General features: G+C 32.9%; 2 protein-coding genes across 2 annotated transcripts; both read right to left on the reverse strand.

Moving 5' to 3' along the window:
* Nucleotides 1–1,836: 1,836 nt before the first annotated feature.
* On the reverse strand, nucleotides 1,837–8,961 carry LOC130625952 (glucose-6-phosphate 1-dehydrogenase-like). The gene is made up of 14 exons (XM_057441076.1): nucleotides 8,812–8,961; nucleotides 8,701–8,738; nucleotides 8,419–8,527; nucleotides 7,739–7,956; nucleotides 6,953–7,111; nucleotides 6,730–6,855; nucleotides 6,278–6,371; nucleotides 5,898–6,084; nucleotides 5,282–5,311; nucleotides 4,984–5,096; nucleotides 4,363–4,455; nucleotides 3,865–3,941; nucleotides 3,140–3,232; nucleotides 1,837–2,713 (listed from the first exon to the last, which is right to left on the reverse strand). The coding sequence occupies exons 1-14, from the start codon at nucleotides 8,905–8,907 to the stop codon at nucleotides 2,626–2,628; spliced, it is 1,521 nt and encodes a 506-aa protein (XP_057297059.1). The 5' UTR covers nucleotides 8,908–8,961; the 3' UTR covers nucleotides 1,837–2,625.
* Nucleotides 8,962–9,171: 210 nt separating this feature from the next.
* Nucleotides 9,172–15,335, reverse strand: LOC130625954 (transmembrane reductase CYB561D2-like). The gene is made up of 3 exons (XM_057441078.1): nucleotides 15,178–15,335; nucleotides 11,130–11,167; nucleotides 9,172–10,385 (listed from the first exon to the last, which is right to left on the reverse strand). The coding sequence occupies exons 1-3, from the start codon at nucleotides 15,239–15,241 to the stop codon at nucleotides 9,873–9,875; spliced, it is 615 nt and encodes a 204-aa protein (XP_057297061.1). The 5' UTR covers nucleotides 15,242–15,335; the 3' UTR covers nucleotides 9,172–9,872.
* Between the last annotated feature and the right edge of the window lie 2,377 nt (nucleotides 15,336–17,712).

Consider the following 17,712-nt stretch of genomic DNA (forward strand, 5'->3'; position numbering starts at 1 on the left):
AGCTGGTACTGCCCTCTAAGGGGTACATTGGTTTTTTTGTTTGCCTTACAAAAATTTAAATCGACGCATTCTCAATTGAGACGTTCGTCCTAACGGAAATTTGGTCACACCAGCAAAATATTATTGATTTGCTAACCGTCAGCCGCCGTTTACAGTCGATTTTTAAAAACATTCGCACGTGGCGTAAAATTTTCCCACTTTTGATTCATCCATCCATCCATCCATCCATCCATCCATCCATCCATCCATGGATGGATGGATGGATGGATGGATGGATGGATGGATGGATGGATGGATGGATGGATGGATGGATGGATGGATGGATGGATGGATGGATGGATGGATGGATGGATGGATGGATGGATGGATGGATGGATGGATGGATGGATGGATGGATGGATGGATGGATGGATGGATGGATGGATGGATGGATGGATGGATGGATGGATGGATGGATGGATGGATGGATGGATGGATGGATGGATGGATGGATGGATGGATGGATGGATGGATGGATGGATGGATGGATGGATGGATGGATGGATGGATGGATGGATGGATGGATGGATGGATGGATGGATGGATGGATGGATGGATGGATAGCAGAGCCTGGAAGCCTGAAACTTATCCAGGCTAAAGCTTAAATCCTCGTTTTGACAGATTTTTTCTGAGAACGAGGCTAAAATGAGTTTTAAGCCAATAAGAATCCTAACAGTGAAACAAATTGTTTTATTATCCAATGAACAATACTTTATTTTAAAGTTTATAATCGAAAGTTAAAGCTCGTGCAGTGTAGCATAATGAAGATCGTCTTATAATGCGCCATCTTTGATGTTATATAATTACGTCATTTCCTTCTGTACTACAATTTTGTAAGCACGTAGACTAAAGCTATATTCAGCAGAACTAATTATCAATGAATTTTAATTTAAAGAGGAATTTTTGAGGCTGGATATTTTTGGTGAAAGATAATGTATTATAGCTATAAAATCGTGACATGTATGTCACGATTTTATATCTTTTTTCAGATTATTGCTAATGGCGGAAATCTTTAAGCCGCAGGGCTTCTTGTTTTAATTTCATTCAATGTACAGACGACTCTCTAATTAACGGACATCCAAAAGCGGATACCTCTCAATTAACAGACAGAACGTGATTACACTGTCAAAACCACGGTAAAATTCTACCTGAAAGACTTCCTGAAGTAAATAAAGACTATCAGAAGTTGAGAGTAAAAAGCGGACAGTTTCTCGTTACACAAAAGTCCTGAATACCACATTTTTTTAATTATGACTTATCAAGCATTTTCTCTCCCTTAAGCAGAATTAACCATAGGTTACCAAGTTCGTATGCCAGGTCTTCTAGAAACTAGCTTCCTGTCGAATTGAAGCAGGAAAGCGATACTGTCCAAATAGTGGATACCTCTAATTAGCGGACAGGGTGCACTAAAAACGTCTGTCTATTAGAGAGTCGACAAAATACTGCAGATAATTTTAAGCGATTCTCTTTACACGATTCTACAAAAAGTTGTTAAAGCCCTAGATCTTAGCGTTTAGTCCCTGGGTACACTCATTAGGATTCCCAGCTATAGTGCTTGCATTTTCCCAGACTTGTTTTTCTAGATGGACGTTTAACACACCCAATAAAAATTTAGAAAACACTGCAATCTTTATTGTACTGGAATTTAAAGAAATTTAGCGCTGAAGTCTAAGCACTGCAAGCTGCTCCATGAACGCTATGGACAGTGGCATTTAGATTGGTGATATCTTGCGTTTATGTTTTTTGTTTCCAGTCACGTCCCAAGTACAACAGAATTAAAAATACAACACGACGATATATGCTTTGCAATTCTTTAATTAAATTATGTGTACATCTCAATATAAACTAATAAAAAGGACGTAAGACTAAAATATCTTATCAACACTTCTCCTGTGAAGAAAATACAAGAGAAAAAAAAAGAGAAAAGCGGAGATGAAAACACAACAAGACAGCAAAAATAACTCATCCTTGTTTTTTTAGAAGTAAAAAAAAGAGTTGCAGTCATAAATTTATCTACAAGCATAGATAACGAGGCAAGCATTTCTGTCTAAAAGGTGTAAACAAATACATTGCTTGACAACCATATATGTAATTTCTTTTTTCACAATTCGTAAATGCATTTTAAAGAGGCTAAGAAATGGCTGGCTGATATTCCATTTAATGCCTTACACGAAAGTCGAATAAGAAGAGCATGTTGCACACATGAAAACAAATTCGGTGGATACAGTCTAAATGATATTTTTTTACTTCTTAGATTCTCTGGTGCAAACCGTAAACATAAGTACAAAAGGGATGGGGTTCATTATGGGCAAAATAAGTCAAACGAACTCTCCTTCGAAGTAATCGGACTGTCTATTATACTGTCTTTTTTGCAAATTTTAATAACGAAAAAATAAAAAGGAATTGAAAAAAGATAACTTAAAAAAAAGGAAACTAAAAAACCCTGAACTAAACTGAACAATATAAATAGATTAAACAATTTAAAAAATCATCAAAATATAAATAAAATGTGCAATTACTAATTACTGAAACTATGAATTCGTGTCGTCAAGTATTATAATGAGATCGTGGCTACCTCTGATCTATTTACTTGTGAGTGGAAACCCATTTGTAGGTACCTGAATAGATGTACCCATATCTTTTCGCCAGTTCGTCAGCTTCCTCAGGTCCACGCCTGTAAAAAAATGCGATTACTGTAGTATGCATTTTTAACAGGGAGATTTACTATATGCCGATAAAAGGGATCTCATATGTGATATTTCTGAAAAAAACCCGCTTCTATTCGCATGAAAACTGAGCCAGCACAATCAGAGGTAAATTCAAGCGATTTAGAAACACATCAGTCGATTTTACCGGAAGAAATGTGTAAAAAAATAGAAGAGATTTAAAAAGTTTTCAAGTATCGGAGTGCAGTTAAACCGATATCAGTCAGGATCTGCTGGGAAAATAATGAATAACGAAATTTCAGGGGATAATTTTTCTTTTTTCAAAAGGTTAGGGAACACGAGGAGTTAAGGGAAACTTCATAACTTTGCTTAAGTATTTGAGCTTTCAAGGTATCTTGTCACGTGGTTTAATTCATCTCTAATTCTTTACTTACGTTCCAAACTTGTATTTGATTGGTTCGTGTCCATTCTTCTCATATTCATGAAGAATTGGTGTAAAGATACGCCAAGCCTCAGCCAACTCGTCACTAAAATCAATTTAAATAAATAGTAGAGTTTAATTAGATCCGCTTTACAAACGCATTCTTTTTAAGGACAGATTTATATCAAACGCTGAACGTTAAAGTAGAAATTTTCGCGGAATTGATTTTCTAGATTTTCTAGATTTGTGACGAAATTCTATTAAATGTCTTAAATCAGGTACAATCGCGAAAATTTGTTTTGCGGAATTTAATTTTTGAGCTTAAGTGAAAACAGCTTTAAATCGAGTAATGCAATCAGGACCTGTGCGCAATATTTTCTATGTGTTGGAACATGCAATTTATATTTTGAAAAAAAATGTTTCACTATAATAACTTTTTTTCTTTTTCCTTTTTATCTTTTAATTTTTTCAACCAGAAGGGGTTTATCCGCGAATTTTGTTTTACAAGATGGGATTGCAAAAATTTATTCCGTTATATTTGCAGTTTTAGGACAAGAAAAGTAAAAAAAAATTCAAAAGATTGTTATTTTTTAAATTTTAACTCAAGATCCTATTTTTTAACAACCGACACTAATTCATATTTCATTCTATTTTTAATGAAAAAACATGAGTCTGAGGAGGTTATAAGGGTAAAATCTCAATTTAATCTTTCACAGCCAGAAAACATAATCCACCTACCTTCTAACAAAATTCAACTGGGTTCCAAAAAACACATCCAATAAAAGTCGGTCATAAGCGTCTGGCATGTAGACATTCTAAGGCAAAAAAAGTGAAGAAAATATACTACTGTATACCATGTTGAACCGTACCAAATAAAGTTGGAAGACACTTTAAGAAAACATCAGCAAAGGGAGCTCAACTGTTGGGATAAAAATTTAACACCAGTAAATCCAACACAACAAGTATTTGTCTCGAGTAAACACCACTTCTTTAATAAAGGCATCCCTTACATAAACGTTCCGTTTTAAACGACGTTGTAAAAATGGATACATTATCACTTAAATAGCTATTTTAATATTCTCTTCAGCAGATGTGTGCATATAGAAAATGTGATCATTGAGCGAAAACAATTTTGCACAACTGTTGTAAAACCATGTAGCATTTATTCTCAATGACGGGGTCTGAGTACCCTCGTTTTTACTAAACCATTATAAAGTACCAAATTAAGGAGCAAACCTTGTATCTTGCAGAATAGGTAAGATCGAGTTCCGTTTCAACAGGATCGATAAACATGCCAGGTTTCTTAGTCATCATTTTACAGTACACAGCCTACAAGAAAGAATTTTTGATAGCAAATTCTTACTACAGCATCACGGATCTCGTTTATACATCTCACAACAGGTGAGAACGTTTTAGGTGTAGAGGGTGTTATAACATTATCTTAAATCAACTTCTCCTTTCTCGACTTAATCAATTTCTGCGTATTCATTGGGTTAGCATTTCCTGTCAATTTTATCAAGATCTGGCGATAAATTGATCTTAAAAACATTAAAAGTATTTTCTTAACTGTTATATTTTTTTATAAAATTTTCTACAAAAATAAATTCACATTTTGTTCCTTTAAGATGTTTTTGAAGATTTCAATTAAAGAATGCACATTTCATTTTCTTTGATTTTCTAAATAGGGGTAGGGGTTAATAAATTAAAATATTCCGAAATTTAGTGTTGCCCCCATCTCCCCCCCCTACCCTTCACACAATTAGGTTACCAAGAGTACTCTTGATGTTATATAAAAGCCCTAGTAATAACAGTAGACGATGATAATACAGACAAAATGATTGTGCGTAAAACATTTACCTCATCTGGTTGCACGCGAATGACCAATTCGTTACGCACGGTTTGTCCGTCAAAGATATCTCCTGGTACATCTTTAAACTGAACACGAATCTCTCCTTTCTTTTCATTCAAAGCTAAAAAGCAAATAAGAAAAGTTAAAAAAACATAAGCCAATAATGTGACGATAAAAAAGAGGTATAGACACTTTTTCCTTGAAGTTTAGAAGGCTATTGGAGATTGCACGAATAACTTCATAAATGGACATTTGGAAGTGACGATAATGAGATCTGTATCGATTAAAACAAAAATAACTAGTTACCTTTGCCACACTTCAAGATGAATGGAACACCTGAAAATAAAAGAAAAAAACCTCTGTTGCAATGTTACAATTTCAAGTTTTTGTAACTTTTCTTAGCTTTTTTGGGAATTTTTTTTAAAGTAAACGCTATGAGTGGTGGTATATTAATTGACAAAGTTTTATCATGTCAATTTCTTCACTTTTGCTGCCGTTTATACCATTTTGTAAAATAAAATCAAAAGAAAAAAAAACATAACTCTCAATAACACTTCACAAGATTTAATACCCTTAAATCCCTCCTCACTAAACATCATGATTTATAAGCTACTCAGCGCTTAGTGTAACATAAAAAGTACCTGCAGTGCCTGTTAGACGCCAATTTTGAAATCAAAATTTTTTGATAATTTTTAGGCGGCTGATCGAGGTTTATGTTGGGATCAAAAAATATACTTCTGCATGTTTTTTTCATACTTCTGCCTTATATACTGCACAGTGTAGGGACAAGAAAGTTTTGACGCTAAAATGCTTCCAGTATGAACGTGGACTGGTATTTTTCAGATCAGCGTCTAATTGAGGCGTTTAACATACAGAACCGAGCTTCAGCAATAAAAAATTAAAAAAATCTATAGGAGCGTACCATCCCATCTCTCATTACAAATATTAATAGCAGCACATGCAAATGTTGGTGTTTTCGAGCCCGCTGGAACAGTTTTGTCGTCAGCATAACCAAACTTTGCATCACCATCCATGTCAGAGTTGCCGATGTATTGTCCCAAAACGATGTCATCTAACTTTAATGGTTTGATGCACTTGAGAACTTTCAACTAAAAATAAATACATTCGGTATGAAAGAAGGAGAAATATCATGTATTTCGTTTCAAAACATTTTAAGGCGTTCAGACTTACATATATTATTCCCTCTGTGACATATTTGAAACAGTACTTCATGAGTAAAAAAAGCTATAATTTCAGTGTTTCTTAACAAGTTTATAATTCTATTAGGGGCATGATGTTTACCTTTTCGTTTCTGATATCATCAGCGTCTTTTGTTGCAGGTTTCTCCATAGCTGTTAAACACAACACCTGGATGATATGGTTCTGCATAATATCCCTACAGACAAAATATGCTGTTAATCATATATGCTATCAAACATAGTCTTGAAAGAGGCAGTGGAATAAAAACTCAAAATGATCAGTGCTCAATCAAAGATACAAATCATGCCTTGCAATTCGAGTTTTTTGGATAAAAATAACGTTAGTAATAAGTCAATTTTATTTTATAAAGACGTTTCAAATTAGGTTCTTTTAGAAATTCCCAAAAACTTATCCTTTTGAGAATTAATCGACTTAGATATTACAACATCTCATTGTTGGTTATGTTAACTAAAGAAATGTTTTTTTTTTAATTTTTCAAAATTAATTGAGAAGAGGAATAACAGTATTGCTTTTGAAACACAAGGAAAACCCACCTAATAACACCAAAATCATCATAGTATCCACCACGACCATATGTGCCAATATCTTCCTTGAATGTGACAAATACACACTTGATGTTGTCGCGATTCCACAAAGGACTGAATATACGATTCGCAAATCTACAAGGTATTTTTTGATAAAAATATGCATCATTTGAGAGAAATTGACTATTATTGATTATTAAATTCATATTATTGCATCATATTAAACGCCAACCTTAGCACCATCAAATTTTGAACCATTTCTTTTCCAAGATAATGATCAATACGATAAATCTGGTCCTCTGTAAACAACTTGGATAAGTGGTTTGATAAAACTAAGGATGTATCGGAATCTCTACCAAATGGTTTTTCAACAACAATACGAGTCCACCCACTTAGAAGAAAATATATAGATGAGATAACATACTAAACTGAACAGCAACACTTAAGATTTCGTTGTTACCATTTTTTTTTGCATATACAGATGACAGGTTATTTCTCGCAAAGACCTTTTTGAGAGGGAAAGTTAAATTTATGTACCAAACAAAAGAGGGAGAAAAAAGGATTGATAAAAGAAGTACAAATTTTGGCACATTCCCTATCAATTTCACCAACCTTTTTTTTATAAATCTACAAATATCAATAATAGATATGGAGAAAAATTATTTTTAAAATCTTGTTTATGTTATTATTATATCTTAATACGTTTTTGTGATTAGACTAATAATTGTTTGAAATGATAACCACGAAAAAGGTACTTCGAGGTCCAGGAGTCATCCTAGACAGAATAATATAAGGCAGGTCAGTCTGCAGGATATTTCTCTAATTCACAAAAAAAAACCCAGTCAAATAAATAACAAACAGTTTTTATAAAGCTCCCTAATGCCAATCAAAATGATTGTCCCAGAACAGTTCTTCTTAAAGGAGTTCTTATTTAAAAATCCTATAGGTGTGCTATAAATACTATATCACAACGGGTTCTACTGCAAAGAAATTGTCCACTTTAAGTAATTTAACTTACGTTTTACTTTCACAGTGATCTTTTACCATTTGTGTGACGGGGATAAAAACAGAAGGTGGTAGAGCTAAGTAAAAAATCCTATCGCATTCATTTGTTGTTTCTAATTTTGTAATTTCTGTATTCAAGTTTTCAAAAGCAGCAGGACTGTCATAAGCACCAGAGACGTAATGATTGATCTTGAAAAACTCTTCTAGTTTTTCCTTCTCATCCTCTTTAACCTTCAAGCAAAAAACATTATTATGTATACTATCAAATCTTATTATGTTCTACAAGCATTAACAAAAAATGTTGGCACATGACTACAAATTTAGAAAAGTGCATCACCACAATTAGCAATCCTAGCTATTTCCTTACCAGATTTACACAATTTGAACTTGCCAAAGCTAACTTGTCAATGTTTTAGGATTTAGGATTTTAGGTTATTTGGTTAAATCCAAACTCTTAAGCTGTACCTGACGTCAGCAAATATTGCGGCACTTATTCTGTAATTACAGCTTGTTAGAAAACTAGTGCACTAAACGCTGATTAGCATGCCTACACATAATACGGAAATTGCACTTTCTCAACCTCAAGGATGCAAACATTGGCAAGTTGATGCTAGCTGATGCTAGCTTTCAAAACTACTCCAAATATAAATGTTGAGCAAAAATTTTTGTTACTTATTGTAGATCAACTCAAACCTTCATGTATGGTTCAGCTCGTTTTCGCAAATCAGCAACAGTCATCTTTGATCGTGCATATCCAACAAACACAACATGAGGTGGCAAAAATCCATTTTTGTATAATTGCCTGGCAAAAAAAGTAATCATTTTACCATTACAGGAATATTTTAAGTTTGGAATTTATTTGGTCTAAGTAAAACTTTTTGACAAATCTACCAAACGCATAACACTCAACAAATTTTAATATTAAATTTTCCTGATGCTAGAAAATTCGAACTGTGCTAAAAAATCTCAACTTACCAAAATGTAGGGTAGATTTTCTTTTTTGCCAAGTCGCCCTAAGGTATTAATATAAAATAAGAAAAATGCATCGAACTTGTATACTACACTCAAATAATGAAATTAACTTACAGATGCACCCAATAAAACCACAATTTTTAAGTTCTTCTTTGTTGCTAAATATTTTTTCAAATCAGGAGTTGACTCAGATGTAGGTAATGAAGCCATTTCTTTCTATTTTTCAGATTTCTATACATATTAATAACAGTTGAAAACAATAAAAGCATAACTTAAAATCACTGCTTTGGAAACTTAAAGTTCAGCATACTTTTTTTTATCTTTAGAGAAATGTTTACACAAAACTAACAACATTATGCACATTAACTTCCAACTACAAGAATCTGTTGATTAGTTTACTTTACTACTTTCAACAAACATTATATTTCATAGTTAAAGCATCAAATGTGCACAAACAAGAAACGAAATAAGCAATTAAATCATTAATTCCTTACTGCAGAGCAACAAAGGATGCAAACATTGCTTATCATTAATTACATAAAGTGCTAGCATAAAATCAATTAAATCACAATTAATAAAATCACAAAATAAACTTTGGTTATGTTAAAAGTATATCATTTCTTACTGCATTGATACAAATGTTGACCATACTTTTTCAATTTTGTTGACACAACTAATGCAGAACTTGTGAGAAATATTGATTTTATTATCTTTACACAAAAAATGTATAAGTAGGAATAAACAAAAAAATCACTGCTATATAATTAGTTTCTATTAACTAAAAATAAATATTTGACAATAGAAACTAATTTTTTTACACACTTTCTTCATAAAAACAACACATTATAATCCCTGTGGAAGTAGGTAGACTCATGCAGTGGAATAAAATGTAAAATTATATTAACCGCAGCACCATATTTTTTTAAAGCATTTTGCTAATCAAAATCCCGATTCACATTAGTCGAAGCTTGCAACATTTTGAAAAAAAATTTTCAGTTTATTTCTTGTGATGTTTCTTTACTTGCCAAGAAATAAAAAAAGAAACCAAATATATAATTAAGTGGTGACTGTCTTGGTTTTAAAAATTAATGTCCATGAAAAATCTTACTGTTAATCTTGGACTTGCAAAATACTTGCAATAAAAACTAACAACCATTATAAAGTAACAACACAAGCTAGGTCGAAGATTTCTTCTTAAACATGTAAACATCAGCAGTTTGGTTGACAACCACTGACACCATTACAGTAATCAATCCTAACAAAATATACCACGTTACAGTGCCTGCATTATTTAATACAAAATTAGAATACAAACTTAAAAACAAGGCTGCACATCCCAAAACAAACACCACTGTGCCAAACAAAGCGTGCATTTTTTTACGAATAGCAAGTGATGTTCCCATAGGATTCAGGAACGACAAATTGTATATCAGAGAGAAGCCAGCCATGGATTGAAATGTAGCCAGTGCAACAGCAATTAATCCAACTTTGCCATGCCATGATACAAAGTGTGGTTTGTTATTTTGTACCTTGTTGTAGTATATGGCAGAAAATCCAAGATGTAAACAAACTACAGCACAAATTTGTAAAATCCAATGAAACTTTCCTTTCGTTTTACGGTCAGCGGATTGCAAAAATGAACTATGTGGAGAGAACATCAAAATCGCTTCAAACATGAAAAGGCCAAACTAAAAAAAAAAAAAAAGTAAAATAAATTGTTACAATACTTCTGGACAGTGATCAATACCAACCAAAGTTTGTTCCTACTAAAAAATGACACAGAAACTCATCAATGACATTTATAATGATTAATAAATCAAACTGCTAACGTCACTTGGGAGGATGTGGAAACCACTAATTAGATATAATTCTTAATTAGTCTCGTCAGGTAATTATACCAGAATGACAAAACTAACAAGAAAGTAGAAAATTGACTTCATAAGGTTCCTGCCAAGAAGAAAGTATCAAAAAATAGGAAAACAATGTACAAAAACAAAGTCATAATAACACAGTAAAAATATATACCTACTTAAAAAAGATTTCGGAAAAATATAAATTGTAAATCATGATGACAAATAAAATAAATACAGTTGTTCTAAAAATAACTTGGTGTCAATTAATTTAGAACGCCTTTGCTTTTTTGAAAATTAGTTTTCACCTCTTAATTAAGTAACAGAAAATTGTAGCGGAATTACGTACTTGTGCTTGTGACCTCAAAACTTATGTTGCCAATTACATGTTAGTAAATAAATAGACCAATATGGTAGAATAGTAAAATGAAAAGGTTACACATTTATACCTTATCTTTTTAGGAAAGATGTAAAATTTATTAACAACTCAAGTCATAACAAGGTTTTAAAATATAAAAAATCCTTAACCTGACAGCCTCACAGCCCTTGTCAACAATTTTAAAAACATATATAACAACTTACTCCGATCACCATAAATGTTGGATGCCATGAGAACAGAGCTATTAAATAAGTAAAAATTTAATATGTACTATTGTTTTTAAAAAATACATTAAATATACATATTTAAAAAATAGAATGACAGAATTTTGCAGAGTGAAGTTCCCATCTTTATAAACCATGTATGAGACATGGTTTGTAAATACAAACAAGAAGCCAATGGCATAACAATTTCTGATATATCTGTTATCCAAAAATATCATGGGAGTGGGGAATCAATAGTCTGCGCTGGGTCTAAGATTTCAGAACTGCAATAGGAAGTAGGCAATAATTTTTAATAAAAAATCAACAAATAAAACTAAGAAAGAGGACAAATCACTTGCAGATAAGACAATAAAGAATAAATTTGCTTAAACTGTAACTGCAACTGTAACTGTATAACTGTAACTGTGACTGTATACCTGGGATAACTTACACTACGAAAGTACCCCTTCACATCATGTTCCTCGTGCTACAATTAATTTACATGGCAGAGAAGTTAAATGGAGAGAAAGAAACGCCTAAGTAAAATATGGAAAAGACAACACAAATTTACGGTTACCCCAACACGTTACAATACACTGGTTTGATAATTAAACATGATTTCTTTTAAATGTTTCACTTTTTCACTTGCCTGACGTACCAACTCATCCTATTTTTAGGGCATAAATGACTTAACACTAGTCACCAGATATTGACGACTTCCGCGTTAATGGCAAATTGTAAGATAAAAAAAACATAAAGATTTATGCCCCATTGCAGTATGCATAGAGTCTTTACTTTGTCACAACAAAGTAGCCTTCTAAAAGAAAACATCTCACAATTGTTTTGATGTTACTATGGGGAGTTTTGATGGAGCAGAAGTTTGTAAACTAGTTGGTCTGTCATGCAATTGTCATGCTAAGCACTCAGGCCAATGAACGAAAAAAGTCAATAAATAATTCACAAATGTGATGCCACAGCACAAGTATTCGATCAAAAACCTAGTATATCTGATTCAAAGAAGGCAATTGGAAATTACGTTACAGCCAGTGGTGATTACAGGGACAATTTACAAGCGACACCAACAATAAGAAAAATATTGATAAATGTATATCTCTATTGGAAATTATTGATAATTATAGCTGATGCTATTTATCACTAAATTATCACCATATCTGTTAAAAAATTATTGCTGCATAAAATGGCAGCACTATCAAAAAAGCACCTCTGTTAACTAGCTATGAATAGCAAATCTGGGACTTTGGGGATACTTAATCAGTGTTATGTTTTTCTCTTTAGATTATTATTTTCTAGATAAAGGAAGCACACAACTGATTAAAAAGCAACCAATAAAGTTTAGCTAGTTACCTAGATATTTAGATTTAGAATTAATTTTTACAGGATCAAGATCTAAAAAATGACGCAAGAATAAGTATGTCTAAAACAAAGTTTTTAACAAAACCAGTAAACCAAGAAGTTCGATAGGGTGGTAAATTTTTATCTAGTTCTTGTTTTGAAGAAAAAAAATCTGTCACTTCTTATCCTAGAAAAACTTTATAACAAAACTGGGAAGGGGAAGGCATTAGCTTTTTTTATAACATATCTACATTTATTGTTTATTTTGGAAAAATTGACTGAGCCGAAATATCAACAAGCCCAGTACAGTATGTTAAAAACCCAGTGCATGGATAAAGGTTGTTATTGTTAATTTTAGGTCTGGTAGTGATACATTGTATAACAACTTGATCCAAATAGTTTTTTTAGGGCATATGTGAGAAACCAACAAAGCCATGGAATGAGATTGTTGATTCCTAATATAAGAAACACGTTCATAAGGAACACAATGCTGAGACTATATAATTTTTTAACATTGATAAAGTAACTTTTTTAATACTCAAAGCTCTTATAAAATGCATTTAAGGGGAAGGGTAACACAAGGTAACACAACCAACTAAAAGTTGCTTTATACTTTTTGACATTATCAGGACCAAAAATGCAACAGCTGCTTTAATAAAAAGCAATATCAGCTTATTGGCTGTATGAAAATTTCAATGATCACAATTACAATTTTAATATGAAATTGTATGCATTTTTTAACTCATATCCTCTGTTTTCTCAGAAAATTATTCTTTAAATTTCCTTTTTTTCCTCAAAAAGTTATTCTTTAAATTTGCTTTGTTTCCTTTAAAAAATTAATTTTGAAATCCACCTTGTTTCCTCAAAAAATAATTTATAAAATCTACTATTTTCCCTCAAAAAATAATTTTTTTAATAGTGCTCTTCTGTTGAACACTGAACAGAAAGAAATATATTTGACATAAACCACTAAGGGTGTGATCTCACAACTTTTCGCACTAAAAGCAAACCTTTATTAGAAGAACCAGTATATAATCTTACCTATGGCTTACTGTTTTAATTTATGAACATTTTTCCAGCTGATTTATTCAAATCTTTTTCTTGATAATAAGAACACAAATTAAAAATTTAGTCTCAAGTCAATTTAGCCATCAATGTAGGTGACAAAAGAAATTATTGTAAGCAAAAAGAATTATGGGTAGCTTGAGCTAGAGTTGTAAGAGAATTCTTATTAAAAACATGTATCCAAAAGGCCACAAGATCAACTATCCTTTTTCTATAGACCACATTTTTCTGACATATAATTATAATTTCTCAGATATACTGGAGAGATTAGCATTTCGACTCCTGAGTAGTAAGTATTCAAAATACACGTTCTGTGACCATACCGGTTGTTCGCTGCTGGTTCTCTGGCCATTCTGCATTAATGGACTGCTTGTTCACTGCTGGTTCTGTCAGTCAGTGAAATCCTCTTAATTAAGCTGTTAGCTTAATTTGGAGATCTCCTAAATAAGCTGTATCATACAGCTTAATTAGGTGACATACATCTAAATTAGGATGTAGAAAAAGTTTTTCCCCGATTTCTCAAAAAATGTAAATTTTAGCAGAATCACCGCTGCAGCTCTTTTATCATAGATAGACTAAGACCACTATATTATAAAAGAGGAACGGTATTTCCAGCACCCCGGGTTCAAAAGATATGGACTTTAAACAATGGTTCATTGTTAGCGATAGTCTATTTAAGCTGTACTGCATCCTAGTTAGGATGTCACGTCACCTGATACATCCTATTTAAGCGGATATTTTTAAAACTTCAAATTTAGTAGATATCCGGGGTGCTACGAAAAAACTAATGTATTGGAGATGTTTATATGCACGTAAATATTGGATTTATTCAGTTACATAGATGCTAAAATTTAGTTTGTTTTAGACGATCAAAGTTTTGTACATCTTAACTAAGCTGTAAAATGCCTAATTAGACTGTATCATACATTCTAATTAAGCTGACATCTAAATTAGCTGTACAGCTTAATTAAGGGGATTTCCCTGACTGTCTGTAGTCGTTTTGTGAAGACTGGTGGTTTCCTGTTTTAGTCTGTCCTTAGGGCTGATCTTTTTTCTTTTTTTGGCAGCTGGTATATTTTTTTGCAGCTATAGCATATATCGACCACATTCTGTGAACTTCCTAATTCTGTGATTTCACCTTTCTCTGTAATTTTCTCTTTTCAATGACAACAATGGCTGGCTATGACATTATATCCTGAGCCTTACGTCCATAATGCACCATATTACCATTTTCACTGGCACCAAAACTTGTGCACTTTAGAACAGGCAGGCTAAATATCGCTGGTACAGATCACACGAGAAAATTTTTGCGCGGCGGGGGTATGACATTATAATCTATTGTTATCTTTGTAATCATCCATTAAATACCAAACAAACCTATTATATTATTATGAAACTAAATTTTTATTTAGAAAGTATCCCTTAAATGGGTGGCAGCCTATCGGCACCCTTCTTGTGAAAGCCAGAAAACTCATGATTGTCTGCAAGAAAAAGAGAAAATGATATTTAAGGCTTCAGCTTCTTGCTAGCTTAGCTATTATAGATTAGATGCAGCGTAAATAAAACACGCAAACGAGGAATACCAGGGCTGAAAAGTCAACAGGGGCAAAAAGGAAATTTTAATACTTACAAGTTCCAGGCTGCGAAAGGTATAAAACGTAAACGCACAGTAACACAGCAAAAAAGTGTGCCATTGCTAGATTGGAGGACGACGGAATTTTGGGTCTACTTGGCACTGTTCTGCCCAGATTGCGAAAACGACCTGTTTACAACCGGGACAGCCGGATTATGTACGCACGGTCCGATTATGTTTTTTTTGCATTGTTATGTCGTGGTGACCGGATTATGAACGCTGATATAAATAGCTGGGAGACAGGCTGTGATTGGCATTTTCTTCAAGCTTTTGTAAATTAAACATTCTCTGGAAGATAGAACACCCCTAAAAACTAGACATGGCGAAATAAAAAAGTGTCGACGTAATTCTTAGTATAAACTACCCTTGTAGTAAATACATTTCAACATAATATACTTTGAAGCAACTAAATTTCACGGAACCTAAATTATTCTTTTTGCGGGAATTAATTTTGGTGAAAAGTTATTAAACTTGCGAATCCCAAAATTTAGTATTTGCCACGAATGATATAAAAGCAGTCAGCCCCAATTATATTTGTGTTATTTAAGTCCTATAATTGTCGAATAATATTTGACTGTCATACATAAGTCGGCCTGCCCCGATTATGTTCGTTCTATAATAAGTGAGAAATAATATTACACTGTCGTATTATATAAACTGCCCTGATTATGTTCCTTTTATAAGTGCCAAATAATATTTTTTGAGTAATAAGCCGGCCTGTCCCGATTATGTTGCCCTGATTATGTATTTTCTGCCCTGTTCTTAACCGGGGCAAGCTGCCGTACTTAATCAGGCCAATGTTCATTATCCGGGCAGGAACAGCACGGCACGGTAACGCGACAATACCAATGTTTACATTCATTTACACAATAATCATTGCAATTTGCAGATCAAGGTATAGTTTTTCTTCAATAATATAATGGACAAAAATTTTTAAGATAGCACATATCACCTTTTTGGCCTATTTATTGTTTTACCAGTTTTTATTGGGTTTTTAATGCAATATTTGATAAAAGTTGTAACGTTTTTTATTTTGTATAAAGTCTGCAAAATTATACTATACATTATAATTTAATGACTAAATCCCCTTGTACTTTTTGGCTCTTGAAATTTGGGCGTTGGATTAAAGAACTAAGTTTACGATATAACAATGATACACTATTAATTTGTAACTGACCTAAATAAATTATCAATGCCAAAACTTGGTCTAATCCGCCTTAATTATTGCACACTTTCTGAAACATTATTTTGCTGTCCGCGTTAACTGATACCCGTGTACCGTAATGCTTCGAATAAACGCCCCCTCGAATAGACGCCCCACATTTTCAGTCATTTATTGAATAAACGCCCCCTCTAATAGACGCCCCTCCCTCATAAGGGGGCGTTTATTAAAGGCGATAGTAAAAGTATAATAAAAAATGAATAACTGTTATTGTTTTGCTCATTTAATTAACGGTGTTATTATAATATAGAAATTTCATAAACACAACTATACATCGGTAAAATAAGGAAATTTTCTATAAACACCCTTTTTCCAAAATCTTAGGTTTAAGGTTGGAAATTTAGTTTTTCGCTTTTCAAGTTCATTCTCTAAAACCTGTGAATATCTTTTATTTTGTGTTGTGATGATAAACTTTGCCGGTACAACAAGTCCAATTTCACGATGTCGTTTACCATTTGTTTTTGCTTTTATTTTATTCCCTGGACCTTGATTGATGAAATGATAGCATATACTTGAAATCTCAATTGGTATGTGTCCCACTAGGATATCGTTTTTGTAAAAACCAACCGCATTTTTGTCATATTCTTTTGCATCTTTCCTTTCATCCACAGCAGCGTCAAGAATTTCTCCTACCACAGCATCCCATACTTCCTTGTAAACATGGTGACCACGAATGATACATGAAACTTCAGTCTTATAACAAACTATAAACTCTTTCCATAGCATAGCTCGGGACATGATTCACTTATATTTCTCTGCACTTTTCTGTGTTAACGAAAACAAACAAGAGTCAAATTTATTTTCAAATAAAAAAGCTTCGATTTTGTGTGCAGCAAATGTGCAAAATTAATTTCTGTGAACAGGTGTCGTATAACTATTGTGTTGAAAAAGTTTCTTGAGGTCACTTGATGTGTGATGTGTTACATGCTGATGAAAATAAAAAGCAGTGAGCAGTGAACAAACAAGTTGTATTGCGTGTTTTGAAAATTTTCTTATCAAGATGGCTGAAAAAGTAAGTGATTTAGCATCCTCAAAAGGAAAAAACGGCGTTCTTATACTATGGATTTCAAAAGACAGGTCTGTGAATATGCTGAAACAAACAGCAATAGAGCTGCTGCATCCCGTTTCAATGTGGAACCAAAGCGTGTGAGAGAATGGAAAAAAGATATTGAGCAAATTAACTCAACAAAATCAAAAAGGCAACGTCTTGAAGGTGGAGGGAGAAAATGCATAGATGAAGAACTGGAAGATAATTTAGAACATTAGGTGTTGCACGTGAGTGATTACGTGGAAGGCTAAAAGCATGTTCG

The sequence above is a fragment of the Hydractinia symbiolongicarpus genome, chromosome 14 (genome assembly GCF_029227915.1).
Source record: "Hydractinia symbiolongicarpus strain clone_291-10 chromosome 14, HSymV2.1, whole genome shotgun sequence".
Taxonomy (NCBI): Eukaryota; Metazoa; Cnidaria; class Hydrozoa; order Anthoathecata; family Hydractiniidae; genus Hydractinia; species Hydractinia symbiolongicarpus.